The 17,458-nt window shown below is 52.0% G+C and overlaps 1 protein-coding gene across 2 annotated transcripts in view; it reads left to right on the top strand.

Annotated features, from left to right (window-relative positions):
- Positions 1 to 2,052: 2,052 nt before the first annotated feature.
- AHRR (aryl hydrocarbon receptor repressor) overlaps positions 2,053 to 17,458 on the top strand; it is a 74,005-nt gene continuing 58,599 nt past the window's right edge. Inside the window, exons 1-2 of one of the 2 annotated variants that reach the window (XM_068535092.1) lie at positions 2,053 to 2,162; positions 11,098 to 11,170. In XM_068535092.1, the coding sequence (XP_068391193.1) occupies positions 11,109 to 11,170 (62 nt within the window). In that variant the 5' untranslated portion in view covers positions 2,053 to 2,162; positions 11,098 to 11,108. Of the gene's footprint in view, positions 2,163 to 3,060; positions 3,417 to 11,097; positions 11,171 to 17,458 lie in introns of those variants that run through there. The other variant, XM_068535093.1, reaches the window with a different exon arrangement.

Below are 17,458 nucleotides of genomic sequence, written 5' to 3' on the forward strand. Positions count from 1 at the left end.
GATGCAGGCTCTGACTACAAAGCTTCAAATCCTCGGGGCACCCACCCAGGTGTCTCTGCCCGCATTCCTGGTTCTGAGGGTTCCCCTACAGGCCTGGACTTGACAGGGTGGACCCACCTTACCTCTGCCACTCCAAGATATGCCCTCCCAACGTCATACACATGCTTACTTATTCTTTTTAACAAAAAGAAGAAAAAAAAAACCTACAAAAATGGTGCAAAAGCACTCCAATCTTCTTGCAAAGTGGTCAGGAATGGTGGAAATTTTTAAAAAGTAAAAAGAAATTAAAGTTCACCTATAACCTGAGTTATTCACCCAGATTTTTTTCTGTGCATAATGCACTTTACTGTAAAGTGCATTATTATTTTTTTCTGTGCATAATGCACTTTACATTTGCTGTATTTTTAAAGTAGTTAAACTCAGCAGTTGCATCTTGATCCTTTATTGGATCAAGATGCAACTGCTGAGTTTAACTACTTTAAAAATACAGCAATACAGCTGCATGTTGTTCCACGTCAAAAAATAATATAAGACCATTCACTCAGCTGACACTTTTGAGCCCCTGTTCTGCAGTAGATGCCCTGCTCTTCCTTGGATAGAGCTGAACAGAACAGACCTGGTGAGTTTACCCGTTAGACACAGGAGCAAAGAAACACCTGCTATAATTTCAGGCAGGAATATGCCCTACAGAAGGCAGAGCAGGGAGAGATGGACAGCGGTGGCCTTTGACTTGAGGTAGATATTCTCTCTGAGGACACGGGATCAGAGAGCTAGCCCTGCGAGTATCTGGAAAAGAGCTTTCTCAGAGTGGGAGCAAGTGCAAAGGTCCTGAGGCACACACGCTGGTCTGTGAGGCCGGGGAAGGTAGCTGGGGCTTGGGTGGGGGCGAGATTTTGCTCAGAGCCGGGCAGGTGCCAGGAATGACTCCCTTGGCTGCGACTGACTGTGGGGTGGGCGCGAGCGCTGGAGACCCCACAGGGCTGGCTGCGGCGACGGTGGTTGGTGGGGCTTGGGTGGGGACATGGTTGGTGCTGAGGGTTTGCCTGGGGACCGCGAAGGGACTGGGCGTGCAGGGGCAACACAAGCCCCCACCCAACCCCCGCCGGGGCAAGGACGGTGGCAGCGGTCGGGGCCGAGGTTTCCGGGAGGGGGCCCCTCAGACGTTGGGGCAGAATGCCCAGGATGTGAGGCCAGGCTCACGGCGTGTCCCGGGGGGCTCCGGGACCAGACCCACAGGCCGAGCCCAGTGAGGGAAGGGGAGCTTTCAAAGTCTGGACGTGTCTGCCAGGACGGAGGAGGGGAGGGGCCGGGTGGGCCGGGTGGAGGAGGGGGAAGGAGCAGCCAGAGGGGTGGGAAGGGCCCCGCTGGAGGCCTGGCTCCTTCGAACCAGACATGTCGGGATGGAGACTTACACGAACTGCCCTGCGGCTCCAGGAAGGTGCAGGGTTAAAAGTATTACATGAATATTTTTAAACTGTAAAACCCTTTGATTTTAGCAACAACCTAATTGGAGCAAGCGGAGCAGGACATGCTACGCTCACGTTACACATTCGGATCCGGAGGCCGGGACCCAGCTGCTCGGGGAGTCTGGGCCCCGCACCTCCGCCCCGCGGGCAGGTGCGCGCTCGGCCTCAGCGGGCGCAGGTGGAAGGGGGCGCGCGACTGCGGGCGAGGAATAGAGGGTCTGGGGCTCCCGCGGGGAGCACGGGGGCCTCGAGGGGCACAGGCACCCTGGAGCGGACAGACCCTTGGGTAGACCACGAGGACAAGAGAGGCGCAGAACGCGACCCCACCGCGGCGCACACAGATCCGGAGGACCATGGGGACGGGGGGGGGGGCGCAGGGCGGGACCCCACCGTGGCGTACAGAGATCCCGGGGACCACGGGGACGCGAGGGGCGCAGGGCAGGACCCCACCGTGGTGCACACAGACCCGGGGACCGTTGGCCGGGCGGAGATGCGCGCGCGCGCCCCCTGCCGCCTCCCGGGCTCGGTCGTCTCCGGGGCGGGGCGGCTCGCGTGCCGGGGTGGGGCTGTCCTTCCGCGGCCACAGCCGCCGCCTGGTCCCCGAGATGCGAGCGCCGGCAGCCGCGCAGCCACAGCTCCCTGTCCCCGCGGACACCTCCCGCGGGCGCGCTTGAGCCTCCGCGCCCCGCCGGCCGGGTAAGTGCGCTGGACGTGCTCCGCAGGTCCAACTCCGCGAGGGAGACCCTAGCGCAGGGCCGTCTTCCCAAGGCTCCCGCACCCTCGACCCCCCCCATCCCCCTCCACTCACCCCATCCTCACGTCGCCAGGCCCTGGGGTCCAACGGGCCGCTTCTCACCTAAAAATAAAAACAGGGCTTTTGAGGAAAGCCAGTCCACTTTCACTGCTTGCGGTCCCTCAGTTTCCCGGCCTGGGAGCGTCCGACCCCCGCGCTGGGGGAGCTGGGCTAATTGCCCTTTGCTCTTGGCCCAGTTTCTTTCGGAACTGTTTTGGGCAGATGCTGGGGGGCGGGGGGGGGGGGGACTTTGAATTGGACTCCTGAGCCCTCTCCAGGGCAGCTGGTGAGGGGAGGCCCCCAGCCGGGGGGTCCCAGAGCTGGGGGTGCACAGCTCAGCCCCCTCCTTCGGGGCCGGGAGCGCCAGCCTTGGTTCTCACACTCTGGAAGGGCGGAAGGCGTGTGTTCCAGGAATTCACTGGGTTTCAGTTAGTGGCACCAAGAAAGTTTTTTTCCCTAAAGTCTTATATTGAGTGGCGGAAAATCCCAGATTGTGGATACTTTGTGAGAGGCACAGGCCCTCAACACTTCAGGGACCCGGTGTTGCTGCTGTGACCACCCCCGCCCCCCCTTGGGGAGGGGGCTGCCCACAGGGCAGGTGACCAGCCAGGGTCAGAGTTCAGAGGCCTTGGGCAGTTTGCCCTTGGGTTCCTCGTCTGTTTCCTGGTTGGTCTGAAGGGCTGGGGCCGGAGGCATCAGCCCCCCTTGGAAGCATCCAGTGGGTCTCCAGCTGTGGCCGCCCTGTGACTCACGCGGTCCTCTGTGTGACCAGCCAGAGGCTCTGGTCCTCGAGGGGCCGGGCGCAGAGGGGGTGCGTGAGTGTGTGCCCTGGGCATCTGCCCCCTTGCTCTGGGCTCTCAACAGTGGTGAAGTGGACTTCTCCCGGCCTGGTCAGCAGCCCAGCCCACCCAGGACACTCTCCAGGGGCCTCTGGCAGAGGCGGGCTTCTGAGCTGGCTGGCCTCCACCCAGCGTCCGCCATCAGGGCCTGGAGCCTGGCTTCTGCAGCCTCCTGGGCCCAAGCCCGATCCCGGTGGAGGCCTCAGGACCCACTCGTGGTCAGCTGAGCAGCCGGTGGGCAGTGTGGCCCTGACGGGGCCTGTGCCGCCTCCAGCAGCCGTGGCTGCAGGCTCCCTGTTTGCGGATGATGACTTCCAGGTGGGTACCGGGCAGTCTGGACTCGGACCGCGTGCGTGTTTCCCTCTTAGCTCAGTCCCAGAGCGGTGCGGCCCCGTGGATGGGGCACACATGCTGCGCGGGAGCCGAGGGCACCGCTACATGGCATGGGAGGATCTTTTATTTTTGTTTTTCGCTTGTGTGTATTTTCTGAAATGGTCAGCTATTATTTTTACCATAAAAGGTTCTTATGAAAGTTCAGATTTCTCTGAGAAACACAGCTCAGATCTTCTGGGGGGCAGGCCCTCGTGCTGCCTCAGTGGCGCATTTCTGTGGGGAGTTTGGTCCGATCCGATGAGGGCTTCATCTTTTTGAGGAAAGTGCACAGTATTTAGTAAAATGGAGCCCATATTTAGGATTCCTAGGGCAGGAATTGGCAGGAACTGGACCCCAAGCCACGGCTATTCCAGGGGACAACGGCTGGCCCCCTTGATCTCTCCCCCACCCGCGAAGGGGTACCTGGAGAGTCTTTATCTGCCCTGGTGTTTTTTGCCATAGCCCCTGTTTTTAGGCCCCTTCCACCAAGGGAGGACGGGCCTTGTGGGCCAGCTGGCAGGCCACGTGCGCGGCTGGGGAGGGCCCGCACCTGGGAGCCTGGACCCTGTCTCGGCTCCTGCTGTGGGGAGGGGGTTTTGGCTGGAGGAAAGTGAGGGGCCGGCTCTGCCCCCCCGAAGTGTCCTGTGGCCCCTGCTCCTCTTCCCTGTCGCCTCCAGACCGCACCATCCCTGCTCTGAGCTCGGACTCACATAGGGAATGGTGGTGCTGGGGATGGGCCTCCTGGGGCCGAGGCAGGTCAGCCAGCCCCCTCACCTTTGATCTTGAGGGGCGTCCGGCCCCTCTCGTGTGTGGGGAAGCATCCCTGACCGGTTTCCCCCCAGGCTGGGGCCAGGCCGGGTCCGGCTCTGGCCTCTCCTGCTTGAGTTGAAAGCCCTTGCAGTTCAGATGGGATGACCTTGCCCGCCGGGTTCCAGCTTCCCAGAGAAGCGCAGGCCTGGTGGCCGTGGCTCAGGGTGAGCCGAGAAGGCTGGACCCTGCCGAAGCATCCGTCCACCCGTTCCTGCTCCAGCTTGCGGCCACCGGGGCCCTATCCCCACTCACCCACCCCAGCCCATCTCTCCAGAGCTCTAGTGTTTCCTCTGCCGCGTCATCCCCAGCAGCTTAAAAACCAGCTTTTGACCCCCAAGCCCCCGCAGCTGCCACCCATCCCTGCCTCTCCTCTCAGAATGCCCCACAGGCGCTCCTAGCCCCGCTGCGCGGTTCTGTCCTGCTGCGCCCCGTCTTCCTGGCCACTCCAGACATTTTATTTATGTTTATATACAAATTTGTGTTCTTTGTTTTTAGTGAGGTAAAATTCACACTACATAAAATTAACCATTTAAAAATTTACAGTTCAGTGGTATTTCTTGAGTATATTGCCAAAGTTGTGCAACTACCACCTCCAATTCCAAAACATTTTCTTCATCCCAAACGGAAACTCTATACCCTTTAAGCAGTCACTCCCCATTCTTTTTTCCTCCAGCCCCTGGCAACCATTCACCTACTTTCTGTCTCTGTGGGTTTGCCTGTTCTGGACATTCCACATAAATGCAATCAATATGTGTCCTTCTGTGTCTGCCTTCTTTTTCACATAGCATGGTGTTTCCAAGCTTTGTCTGTGCTGTAGGGACCTCAGAGCTTTGTTCCTTCTCATGGCTGAGCAATAGTCCACTGTGTGGAGGGACCACATTTTGCTTATCCATTCGTCAGTCAATGGGCATTTAGGTTGTTTCTGCTTTTTTGGCTCTTGTGAATAATGATGCTGTGAGTATTTGTGTGCCAGATTTTGCTTGAACATATGTTTTCAGTTCTCTTGGGCATATACCTAGGAGTGGAATTGCTGGGTCGTATAGTGACCCTATGTTTAACTTTTTGAGGAAATACTAAACTGTTTTCTACAGGAGCTGTGCCATTTTTCATCCCCACCGGCACGGCACAAGGGTCCCAATTTCTCCAGAATCTCACCAACACTTGTTATTTTCCTTTTTTTTTTTTTTTAAATATTATGGCCGTTGTCATGGGTATGAAGTGGTATCTCATTGTGGGTTTGATTTACATTTCTTTAGTGAGTAATGATGTTGAGCATCTTTTCATGTGCTTGTTGACCATTTGTATGTTTTTGGGGGGAGAAAGGTCTATTCAAGTCCTTTGCTCATTTTTAATTAGGTTGTTTGTCTTTTTGTTGTTGAGTTTTAAGAGTTCTTTATGTAGTTTGTATACCAGACCTTTATCAGATATATGATTTGCAGATATTTTCTCCCATCTGTGAGTTGTCTCTTCACTTTCTTGATAGTGTCCTTTGAAGCCCAAGTTTTAAATTTTGATGGGGTTCAATTTATCTCATTTTTCTTTTCTTACCTGTGCTTTTGGTGACATATCTAAGAATCCATTGCCAAATGTAAGGTCATGAAGATATAGCCCTATGTTTTCTTTTAGCTCCTACACTTAGGTCTTTAACTAACTTTGGTTAATTTTTGTAAAGGGTGTGAGGTAGGGGTCCAGCTTCACTTTTTGGTATTGGATGTCCATTTGTGCCAGCACCTTTTGGTGAAGAGACTGTTCTTTCCCCATTGAATGGCTTTGCTGAAAATCAGTTGACCACATTATGTTTATTCTTGTGCCACATTTCTCTTTTCTCAATGCTTTTTTAAAAAACTTATTTATTTAATTTATTTATTTTTGGCTGCGTTGGGTCTTCATTGCTGCATGCGGGCTTTCTCTAGTTGCAGTGAGCAGGGGCTACTCTTTATTGCGGTGCATGGGCTTCTCACTGGGGTGGCTTCTCTCATTGCAGAGCATGGTCTCTAGGCGCATGGGCTTCAGTAGTTGTGGCACTCAGTAGCTGTGCCTCATGGGCTCTAGAGCACAGGCTCAGTGGTTGTGGCGCACGGGCTTAGTTGCCCTGTGGCATGTGGGATCTTCACGGAACAGGACTCTAACCCGTGTCCCCTGCATTGGCAGGCAGATTCTTAATCACTGCGCCACCAGGGAAGCCCTCAATGCTTTTTAAAAACCTTTTTATTATGAAAATTTTCAAATCTTTTACAAAAGTGGAGAGAATTTTATAACGAGTCTAATTTATTCATCAAGTATCATAGATGGTCAGCTGGCAATATTGGCTGATTTAGTGTCATGTAAACCCCACCCTGCTCCGCAGATTACACAGAAACAAATCGCTGACGTGTCATCCTTTCACAGGTGTTAGCGTGTATCTCTAAAACGTGTGAACTTTAAAAATCAGCTTTTTATGTTTTTTACTTAATTTTTTGTTTGAGTTGAGAGACTTTAATTCATATAAAGAAGTATTAACAACAGCAGAAAGAGAGCTCGGAAGGGTACTCAGGGCTGAGGGAGGTGCCGAGAGGGCTCGCCTGTACCTGGGGGTTCAGGCTCTGGGCTGGCGGAGATGTTTCGCTGAGTTTCCCAGCCTCCGTAAGAGGTGAGCAGGAACAAGAAGACACGGGGGACGCACGGGAACCAGAAGCCCCTCACTCTGCGCTTGCTACAGAGGAGAAATGCTCGAAGGGTCCAGCCCATCTGTGCAGCACAAGCCCGAAGGGTACCAATACACCGCTTCCCAGTGGGGTGCTACCACCTCCCACTCCTGGCCTTCGTGCTGTGGTTGCCAAACCTTGACATCTGCGTAGGTTATAAACCCCACAACACATCGTTGTCATTGCTGTTTAAACAGTCAATTATCTTTCAGAAATAGTTAGATAGTAACAAGGAGTCTTGCATTCTTACCCGTGCAGTTACCACTTCCTGTGCTTTCTGTTCCATTTTGTGGATCCACGTTACCATCTGGTATCATTTTCCTTTGGCCTGAAGACACTCTTTCACATTTCTTATAGTGTGGGTCAGCTGGCAATGAATTCTTTCAGCTTTGTTATGTCTGAAAAAGTCTTCATTTAGCCTTAATTTTTGAAAGATATTTTCAGAGTTTAGAATTCTGGTTTCAGGTTTTTTCTTTCAGTGCTTTAAAGATGCTTCCCCACTGTCTCCTCGTGTACATGTTTCTCAGGAGGCATCTGCTGTCATACTTATCTTTGTTTCTTTGTACCCAATGCTATTTTCTCTGGTGGCTTTTAAGATTATTCTATTTATCTCTGGTTTTGAGTCATTTGATTATGATGTGCCTGGTGTAGTTTTCTTCCTGTTTCTTGTGCTTGGGGTTCATTGACGTCTTGAATCTGTAGGTTTATAGTTTTCATTGTTTGGACAAATTTCTGCTATTATTACTTAAATTTTCTCTGTCACCTCTATTACCCTCCTATTCTTTAGGGCCCCAGTTACACATATTAAACCTATTGAAATACCTAAATATTTAATTTTTATTTTGGTGCTGTTGTAAACGGTATGGTTTTTTTAAAATTTGTATTCCAATTGTTCATTGCTAGTGTATAGAAACACAATTGACTTTTTTATATTGTCCTTTTTCCTTGTGACCTTGCTGGACTCAATTATTATAAGTTATAAAAGATTTGTCTTAGCCAAATTTTGGAATTTTCTGTATGTACCATCCTGTTTTCTGTGAACATTAAGGGGAATGGTGATAGAGGGCATCTTTGTCTTATTCATGATCTCTGGGGATGTATACAGTCTTTCACTGTTAGGTGTGATGTCAGCTGTAGGTTTTTTTGGTAGATGTCCTTTATCAGGTTAATTAAGTTCCTTTCTATTCCTAGTTTGATGAGAGGTTTTTTTTTTATTATTATGCATGGATTTGGATTTTGTCAAATGCATTTTATGTATGTTGAGGTGACCATATATGTTTTTTCTTTTATTTTTTAATAAAGTGAATTATACTGGTCAATTTCTGGGTGTTGAATCAGGCTTGAATTCCTTGAGCAAACCCCATTTGTGATGTGTTGTGCTCTTTGTATATTGTTGGATCCCATTTGCTAATATCTAATTGAAGATTTTTGTGCCTATGTTCATGAGGGATTTTCGTCCATCCTTTTCTCAAAATGTCTTTGGTTTTGGTATCAGGGTAATGCTGAACTTATAAATGAGTTGGCAATTTTTAATTTAATTTTTAGTTTTCTGCAAACAATTGGTATTATTTCTTCCTTAAATTGGTAGAATTTACCAGTGAATCCATCTGGGCTTTTGCTTTTGTTTGTTGTTGTTGGAATAAATACAGGGCTAAACAGCTTATCTTGAGTGAGCTTGGTAGTTTATGTCACTCAAGAAATTGGTCCATTTCATCTAAATTGTTGAATTTGTGGGGATAGTATTTGTTTTAGTCTGCTTGGGCTGCCGTATCAAAATACCACAGACTGGGTGGCTTAACCAACACCTAAAAACAATGAAAATCTATTTCTCACAGTTCTGGAGGCTGGGAAGTCCAAGAACAAGGTGCCTACTGGTTTGATTTCTGATGAGAGTGCTCTTCTTGGCTTGCACACGGTGAAGACACAGCTCTCCTCTCTCTTCCTCTTCTTATAAGGGTAACAGTTCTATCAGATCAGGGCTCCACCTGTATGACCTCATTTCACCTTAATCACCTCCTTAGAGGTCCATCTCCAATACAAGTCAAATGGGGGATTAGGGCTTTAACATATGAATTTGGTGGGCACACAGCTAAGTTCATGGCAGTGTTCTCTTATTTTCCTTCTAATGTCTGTGGGATCTGTAGTGATGTCCCTTCTTTTATTCATGATATTAGTAATTCATATCTTCTCTATTTCTTGATCAGTCTGGCAAGAGGTTTAACAATTTTGTTGATCTTTTCAAAGAACCAACTCTTGGTTTCGTTGATTTTTCTGTGTTTCCATTTTAAGTTTCATTGATTTTTCCTCCTTATTATTTCCACCTTTCTGCTTGATTTGGATTTGTTTTCTCTTCTTCTAATTACTTAAAGTGGAAGCTTAGATTACTTATTTGAAACGTTTAATTGTTTTCTAATATAAACATTTAATGTTATCAGTGTCCATCAAAGTACTGCTCAGCTGTACCCCACAGAGTTTGATATGCTGTATTTTCATTTTCATTCAGTTCAAAATACGTCTGAATTTCTTTGAGACTTTCTCTTTGACCCATGGTTATTTAGAAATGGGTTGCTTACCAAATAGTTGGGAATTTTCCATATATCTTTCTAGTTTAATTCCATTATTGTTAGAGAACATACTTTGTATTTTTATTCTCTTAAGTTTGTTAAGGATTGTTCTAAGTTCAAGAATATGGTCTATCTTGATGAATGTTCTACGTACAAAGAATGTGTATTCTGCTGTTGTTGGCTGGAGTAGTCTATATATTTCAATTAGTCTACATCTGTTGTTGTTTGGATATTCTATATCCTTTGTGATTTTCTGTTTGTTTGCTCTATTGATTACTGAGAGAGGAATGTTGAAGTTACTAATGAATTATCTTTTCAGTTTTATTAGTTTTTGCTTCCTGTATTTCGAAGCTGTGGGTGATGCATTCTCATTTAGGATTGCTATGTCTTCTTGGAAAATTGGCCCCTTTATTCTTTTATAATATCCCTCTTTGTTCCTGGTAATATTCCTTTGTCTGAAGTCTGCTTTGTCTGATACTCACACAGCTACTCCAGCTGTACTTTTGGTTAGTGTATCTTTTTTGATCCATTTACTTTACCTACTTATGTCAATAGTCAAAGTGTGTTTCTTATACTTAAAGTGGATCCATGACATGTTTCCAATATTTTCACTGCACTTTCTGGACAGGGTGGAAATCGTGGGTCTGACTCTGCTTCCTCTTCCAGGTTGTACACACTTGAGGCCAGGGGAGGGCTCCTAACCTCCTCTCTGGGTCAGCTGGCCCAGAGCCTGGTGTTGAGGGGTCACCGGTCTGCAGGATGTTTGTGAGGGCTCAGACATCCTCACTGCACGGGAATATCAAGATTCTGATGCACTCCCTGAGGAGATGGGCGAGCTGACCAGCCTCAGGGCACAGACACCGACTGCAGTGTCCGTGTCCACACTGCTGGTGGAGGCCAGCAGGCATGGTCAGCTGGGCTCAGTGCAGCTGTGAGTTAGTGGCCAAAGTGGAAGCCCAGCGTTGTGGAGTGGAGAGAGATTTTACGTGGAAAAGAGGAAGCCTGTGTGCCTAGAAATACAGGCCGCAGGGGAGGAGTGAGAGGGGCAGCCTGGCCGCAGACGGCACTGGGATCGCCCGCCTGCCCGGAGCCCTGACCCAGCACACGGTCCTCGGTGCCCACGGCCACGTGTCCTGCTCTCGGACACCCTGCGGAGTGGCTCCTGTTTCCTGGCGCCTCAGGGTGTTTACCTGCCGGAAGCTTTCCCAGCACAGGGCTGTTCGTCTCAGGAGTGTGGTGACAGGACTGTGTTCTCTGGCCAGACTGGTGGCCGCAAGGCTGCCCATCAAAGGGGAGAGGTCATGAGCCGGCTTCAATCTTGGCTGCGGAGGGGGTGGTTCACCCCCCCACCCCCCACCCCCGGTGCCGGTCGTGCCCCCAGGCATCTCGCTCAGCCAGCGCTGGGGGCCTGTGCAGGTCGTGCCCCCGGGCATCTCACTCAGCCAGCGCTGGGGGCGGACAGGGCGCCGGGCCTCCGCTGCCGCTCCCGCCACCTTGGTGGTTTGGGGGGGTATGGAGGGCACTGGGGTCTCTTCAGTGTGACCAACTTGATGCCCCTTTTTTCCTTAGGGCCCGAGACGATGATTCCGCCGGGGGAGTGCCTGTATGCCGGGAGGAAAAGAAGGAAGCCCATTCAGAAACAGTAAAGTATCCGTCTTCTGTTTTTGCTGACTGTTACTGATGGAGGGGAGGCATTTGTGTTTTCATTGAAAAAAGAGAATTTTAGAAACAAAGTGAGTGAGGCGAGGTTTTGGTCAAGCCTTCCTGAGGGTGCGGGGACCCGCAGGACCAGCGGGGGTCGGGCTGCGCAGGGGACACTCTTGGTGCTTGGGAGCGCAGGTGGGACCCTGGGCCGCCTTCCCAGCCCTGATTGGACGCTGAGGTCTGGCCCAGGGTGCCCCTCCCCCCCCCCCCCCGTAAGACCCCGTCCTCATCCTTGGCTGCACGCACCACAGTGCCTCTGGGCTTCACCCCAAGCGAAAGGAGACTGGGGCTCGTCCCCTCGGCCTGGGGCATCCGGGGGGCGGAGTGGGGTGGGGGAAGGGAACCCCAGGCACGGCCCCCGCCAGCCCCGGGACACAGCACCACGCTCACATCCCCAACCTGCCCGTGGCTGGCCAGTGGGGCTCGGGGCCATGAAGCGGGTGGCCTGCAGTCACGGAACTGGTCTGCAGAGAGCGGCTCCCAGAGCCCAGGGCTGCGTCCGTCCTGGGACAGGTCCTGTGGTGTGTCCACCGTGGCTGGGGCTGTGTGTGTGTGTGTGTGTGTGTGTGTGTGTGTGTGTGTGTGTGTGTGTGTGTGCCTCTGTGTGTGTGTAATACAGATGTGTGAATGTGTGATGTAGCTTCATGTGTGTAACACAGCCCTGTCTGGGTGTGGGCGTGTGTGTGTGTGCACCTGCAGTAGTGTCTATGTGGGGATCTGGGTTTCTGGGACCCAGGGCACCCTCCGGGCCCCCAGGGGCTGCAGGACCCCATGAGAGGTCGACAGGAATGCGGGCACCTCCAGTCCCAAGGATGGGTGTCAAAGTCTGGTGAGGCTGGACTTTGGAAAGTGGTTGTCACCTGAGTCACTTGTGTGGCCGCTGTGGGCCTTGGGATGGAGCCAGGGTGCTGGGGGAATTGTTCAGCCTGGTCTGCAGGTGAGAGGGGGCAGGTGCGGGGGGCAGAGCTATGCACCAGGAGGAGGTGGTGCGGGGGGACTATGTCCTGAGCTCATTTGTTCTGGTGAGAACATTTGTCACCTTAAATAAGGAAAGAAGTACCTGGAGAGGCAGCTGTGTACACCAGGATCTGAGGGGCTGCGTACACCAGGATCTGGGGGGCTGTGTACACCAGGATCTGGGGGGCTGTGTACACCGGGATCTGGGGGGCTGCGTACACCGGGATCTGGGGGCTGCGTACACCGGGATCTGGGGGCTGCGTACACCGGGATCTGGGGGGCTGTGTACACGGGGATCTGGGGAGCTGTGTACACCGGGATCTGGGGGCTATGTACACGGGGATCTGGGGGCCTGTGTACACCGGGATCTGGGTGGCTGTGTACACGGGGATCTGGTGGGCTGCGTACACCGGGATCTGGGGGCTGCGTACACGGGGATCTTGGGGGCTGTGTACACCGGGATCTGGGGGCTGTGTACACCGGGATCTGGGGGGCTGTGTACACCGGGATCTGGGGGCTGTGTGCACCGGGATCTGGGGGCTGTGTACACCGGGATCTGGGGAGTGCTGTGTACACCGGGATCTGGGTGACTGTGTACACGGGGATCTGGGGGGCTGTGTACACGGGGATCTGGGGGGCTGTGTACACCGGGATCTGGGGGCTGTGTACACGGGGATCTGGGGGGCTGTGTACACCGGGATCTGGGGGCTGTGTACACGGGGATCTGGGGGGCTGTGTACACTGGGATCTGGGGAGTGCTGTGTACACCGGGATCTGGGTGGCTGTGTACACGGGGATCTGGGGGGCTGTGTACACGGGGATCTGAGGGGCTGTGTACACCGCGATCTGGGGGCTGTGTGCACCGGGATCTGGGGGCTGTGTACACTGGGATCTGGGTGGCTGTGTACACGGGGATCTGGGGGGCTGTGTACACGGGGATCTGGGGGGCTGCTTACACCGAGATCTGGGGGCTGTGTACACCGGGATCTGGGGGGCTGCGTACACCGGGATCTGGGGGCTGTGTACACGGGGATCTGGGGGGCTGTGTACACCGGGATCTGGGGAGTGCTGTGTACACCGGGATCTGGGGGGCTGAGAGCATTAACGCACAAGTCAGCGAACACGGTGTGCAGCACGGGAGCTCCCTGCCTCTGTGCACAAGGGGCCACGTCCGCACACACGGCCGTGCACCTTCGACACTGTCCCTCATGGGTTCCTTGTCCAGCTGTGCGGGGCATGCCGTGCTTTGTTGTCACTAGCCCTCCGCCAGCGTCTGTTCCGACTGGCTCACAGGCGCCGCTGTGCTGAGTGACATCGTGCCTGGTGTCGGACTCGTGCTCGTGGTTGGAGAGGCCACCGCCGCGGCTGTGTGCTGGCCGTTCCCTCGCGGGCCTGAGCAGGCTTGTTAACTGTTTACTGTGAGAGTGGTGTATTCCTCGGCTTTGACACAAACCCTGCGCCCGCAGCCCCTGCCTGGCCCCTTCTGTGTCACCCTCGCAGACTTGGGGTCAGTGATGCATACAGAGGCTCGCGCTGCCTGCCATGCTGTGAGCAGTAAGTTTCCTGTCTTTGACCGTGGAGACTCACGCCTTCTGCCAGGACCCGTGAACAGCAGCAGGTTACTAGCTTGCAAGCAGGTAAATCAAGGCCAGACCCAACAGGCATATGCATTCTTGCAAGTGGGATTGCTCAGGCCAAGAGTGTGGCATTTGTGATTTCATAGGTGTCGCCAAACTGGCCGGCACTGGAGGCGTGCCCTGCCGGGCACACGGTGCGCCTCAGACTTCGGTGAATTTGCGTGTTCTTCTCATACGTGAGGCTTAGCAGCCACTGTATTTCCTTTTCTGTGAACCGTCTGTGTTGACAACTTTTGATAATTTTTCTATTGTATTGTTTATGTTTTTGCTTCTTGATTTGTAAGAGCTTGTTGTACATTGGGGAGACTAATTCTTAAATGTATTTCACATACCTTTCCCCAGTTTTTATTTTACTTGTGGTGTTCTTTGCAGTGCAGAAAGCATTTAATTTTTATGAAGTTGAATTTATTCATCTTTTACTTTGTGTGGCTAATGAATTTTATGTCACAATTGGAAAGATCTTCCCTGCTTCAAGTTTATGAGAATTTTCCCAGGATTTCTTCTAAATTTTTTGGATTCCTTAATATATATTTTTAAATTTTGAGCACTTGGAATTTTTCCTGGTGTAAGGTGTGGGGTCTGAACCTCTCTCTTTTCCCCCGTGGCCACTGGTTGTTCCTAATACTTCTATTCGATAATCAATGTTTTCCTCGCCGATTTGTAATGGCATTGGGCATCTAGACTTGTGATTTGAGGGGCAGTGAACGACAGTGGAGTGACTTGAACCCACTCCCCTGGCTGTGCCTGTGGACCCTCTGGGGGACGTGGCCGTGCCGGCTTGTCCGAGTGCCAGCGTCTGTGCATCGCAAAGGCCAGAGGAGCTGCCGGCGGTGTGCACATGTGCGGGTGCCCGGGCCCACGGCCCCTCCTGGGGTGTGAGCCCCACGGGCCAGCTGCAGTACTGCCCCCTCGCCTCGCCGAGGGCTGTGGACTGTGGTCTGGCCCCATCCTCCGTGGATGGGCCGTAAAAGCCGCGAGCCTGTGATGCATGGAACCTGCTAGAACCCCAGGGTAGAACCTGCCCCCTGCCAGGCCCTCAGGGCTGGACCTGCGCTGGAGGGAAGCAGGGCTGGGGCGTGACCGCAGCGGCGGGTCCCTGCACCGCGGACCGGCACCTTGAGCTCAGAGGTGTGTGAGCAGCGCGGCTCCCCCCTGGTTCGCACTTTTGGTCTCGCCTGGGCTGCGACTGAAGCATGCAGAGCTGCGCGGACTTACAGTGCACAGTCTGATTGGTTTTGAGACGTGTAATCACCCGAGAAACGTTGCCGAAGCCGAGGTCACAGACACTCCCATCACATCCGAAGGTTCCTTGTGCCCTTGTCCCTCCTCCGGTAGCCTCGTCCCAGGAGACCTTGCCTGCGCTCCTGTCCGGTAGGCTGGTTTGCATTTCCTGGATTTTCTATAAATGGGACCCTACACCGTGTGGGGCTTCTCTCCCTTGTCAAGATGATGTCGGATCCTCCGTGGTTTGTGTGCCGAGTGTGTCCTTCTTACGCCGAGTGGTGCCCGTTGTGTGGATGAACCACGTGTGTTTAGTCATCTCAGGTGGACATTTGGGTGGTTCCCAGGTTGGGGTATCACGAATAAAGCTGCTGTGAATGTTTACATACGGGTCTTTGGATGTAATGTTTTCATTTCTCTTGGGTAAACACCTAGGAGTAAGATTGTGGGTCACATATACAGCAGAGGAGGGTTTGAGTTTTTAAGAAACCACCAGACCATTTTCGAAAGCAGCTGCACCGTTTACATTCCTGGCAGCTGAGCGTGTGATTCCTCTACTTTCTCAGCGATGCCTGGGGTGTCAGTCTTGGTTTCAGCCCCTCCGATGGGTTGTGGTGGTAGCTCACCATGGTTTTAATTTGCGTTTCCCTAGTGACTAATGGTGTTGATATCCTTTCATGTGCTTATTTGCCGTCCATACAGCTTCTTTGGTGAAGAGTTTTCTAAATAATTTGCCTACCTTCTTATTGGGCTGTTTGTCTTCTTGTTGAATTGTAAAACTTCTTTACATATTCTGGATACAGGCTCTTGTTGTGAATATTTTTAACCAATCTATGCCTCCCCTTTTCATTTTCTTTATGGTGACTTTCAAAGACAATTAAAAATTTTTGGAAAAGATCAATTTATCATTTTTTTCTTTCAGAAGTTTTTTTTTTTTTAGTGTGTGTCCTAAGAGTCCCAGGACTACTCTGAGGTCTCAAAGATTTTCTCGCATATTTTCTTGTAAACTTTCATAGTACATTTTAGACTTAGGTCTATGATCTATTTTGAGCTAATTTCAGGTATTGTGTGAGGTAAGGGCTGATGTTTCCTTGTTTTCATGGCTGTCCAGTTGATTAGCACCATTTATTGAAAAGACTTTCTTTCCCTATTGAATTGCCTCAGTATCTGTGTCAAATGAATTGACCAAAAATATGTGAGTCTGTTTCTCGGCTCTCTATTCTGTTCCATTGATCTATGTTTCCATCTTTTCTCTAATACCAAACCATTCGGAACATTGCAGCTTCAGAGAGGCTTATAGTCAGTCAGGCAAGTCCTCCAACTTTGCCCTCTCATTGGCTATTCTCTGTCCTCTGCGTGTCCATGTAAAGTCTAGACTCCCTGTCATTTCTGTAAAAAGTCCTGTTGGAATTTCAGTTGGGGCTCCATTGAGTCCATGGATCCGTCTGGGGGAGTAGCACAGTCTTAACAATATTGAGTCCTACAGGCTATGTACATGGTGTGCCTTTCTGTTTGTTTATGTCTCTTTAAGTTTTTCTCAGCACTGTTTTATAGTCTCAGTTTAGGCGTCTGGAATGTCTTCTGTTGGACTTGTCCCAGGTGTTTCATGTTTCTGGCTTCCCTCGTAAACCTCCTGCCAGCGAGTGGCCAGGCGCCTCCCGTGGCGGTGGTCCTTGTCCCCTCACCTCCTGCCGCGTCTCCACCCTGGGGAGTCGGGGCTTCCTGCCTGTGGCCCCGGGCTTGAGCCAGAGGCCAGCTCAGGGGGGCGTTTCCCTCCACGTGGCCCCTCTCACCCACCTGGCGGGGGCGGGGAGGTCCCTGCCCTGGCCCCCGGAACTGGAGGGGGTGCTGCGTGGAGGGGCAGCCAGGTGGTCTGAGAAAGCTGGAAGAACTAGAGCTTTTCCAGCACCTGTTTCTTCAGTTGCGAGTGTCCCCCCAGGTGCCCCTCGGGGGTGCAGGCTGGGGACAGTCACGGCTCGTCCCATCCCAGGCACACGTGGGCTGGGAGGGGCGACTGCTCCCCACAGCTCTACCCAGAGGTGAGATTTGAGCCGGGCCACCCTCTCCCCTTCTCTGGCCCCCACACCTGCTCTCAGCGCTACCTTGTTTTCTGGGGCGACTTTGAGTGTCTTTCACTCCTGGGTGGGCCTCTCCTCTGGCCGTCAAGTGCCGGTCCACACGGGGTCTGCTCAGTCTCCCCAGGCCTCCTGGCTCTTTAAATTTTGGCTAGCAGCATGAGTAATGTTGGTGTAGGTGCCTCACGGAGGGGAAAAAAATAAAAAAGAAACAAACGGCAAGATAACCAGAGAATGGGAGAAAATAATTGCAAATTGTATGTCTGTTAAGGATCTAGTATCCTGAATATATAAAGATTTCCTACAACTCAAGAACAGAAAAACAAACAACCCAAT

This window comes from Eschrichtius robustus, chromosome 2 (genome assembly GCF_028021215.1).
Source record: "Eschrichtius robustus isolate mEscRob2 chromosome 2, mEscRob2.pri, whole genome shotgun sequence".
In the NCBI taxonomy this organism is placed as follows: domain Eukaryota; kingdom Metazoa; phylum Chordata; class Mammalia; order Artiodactyla; family Eschrichtiidae; genus Eschrichtius; species Eschrichtius robustus.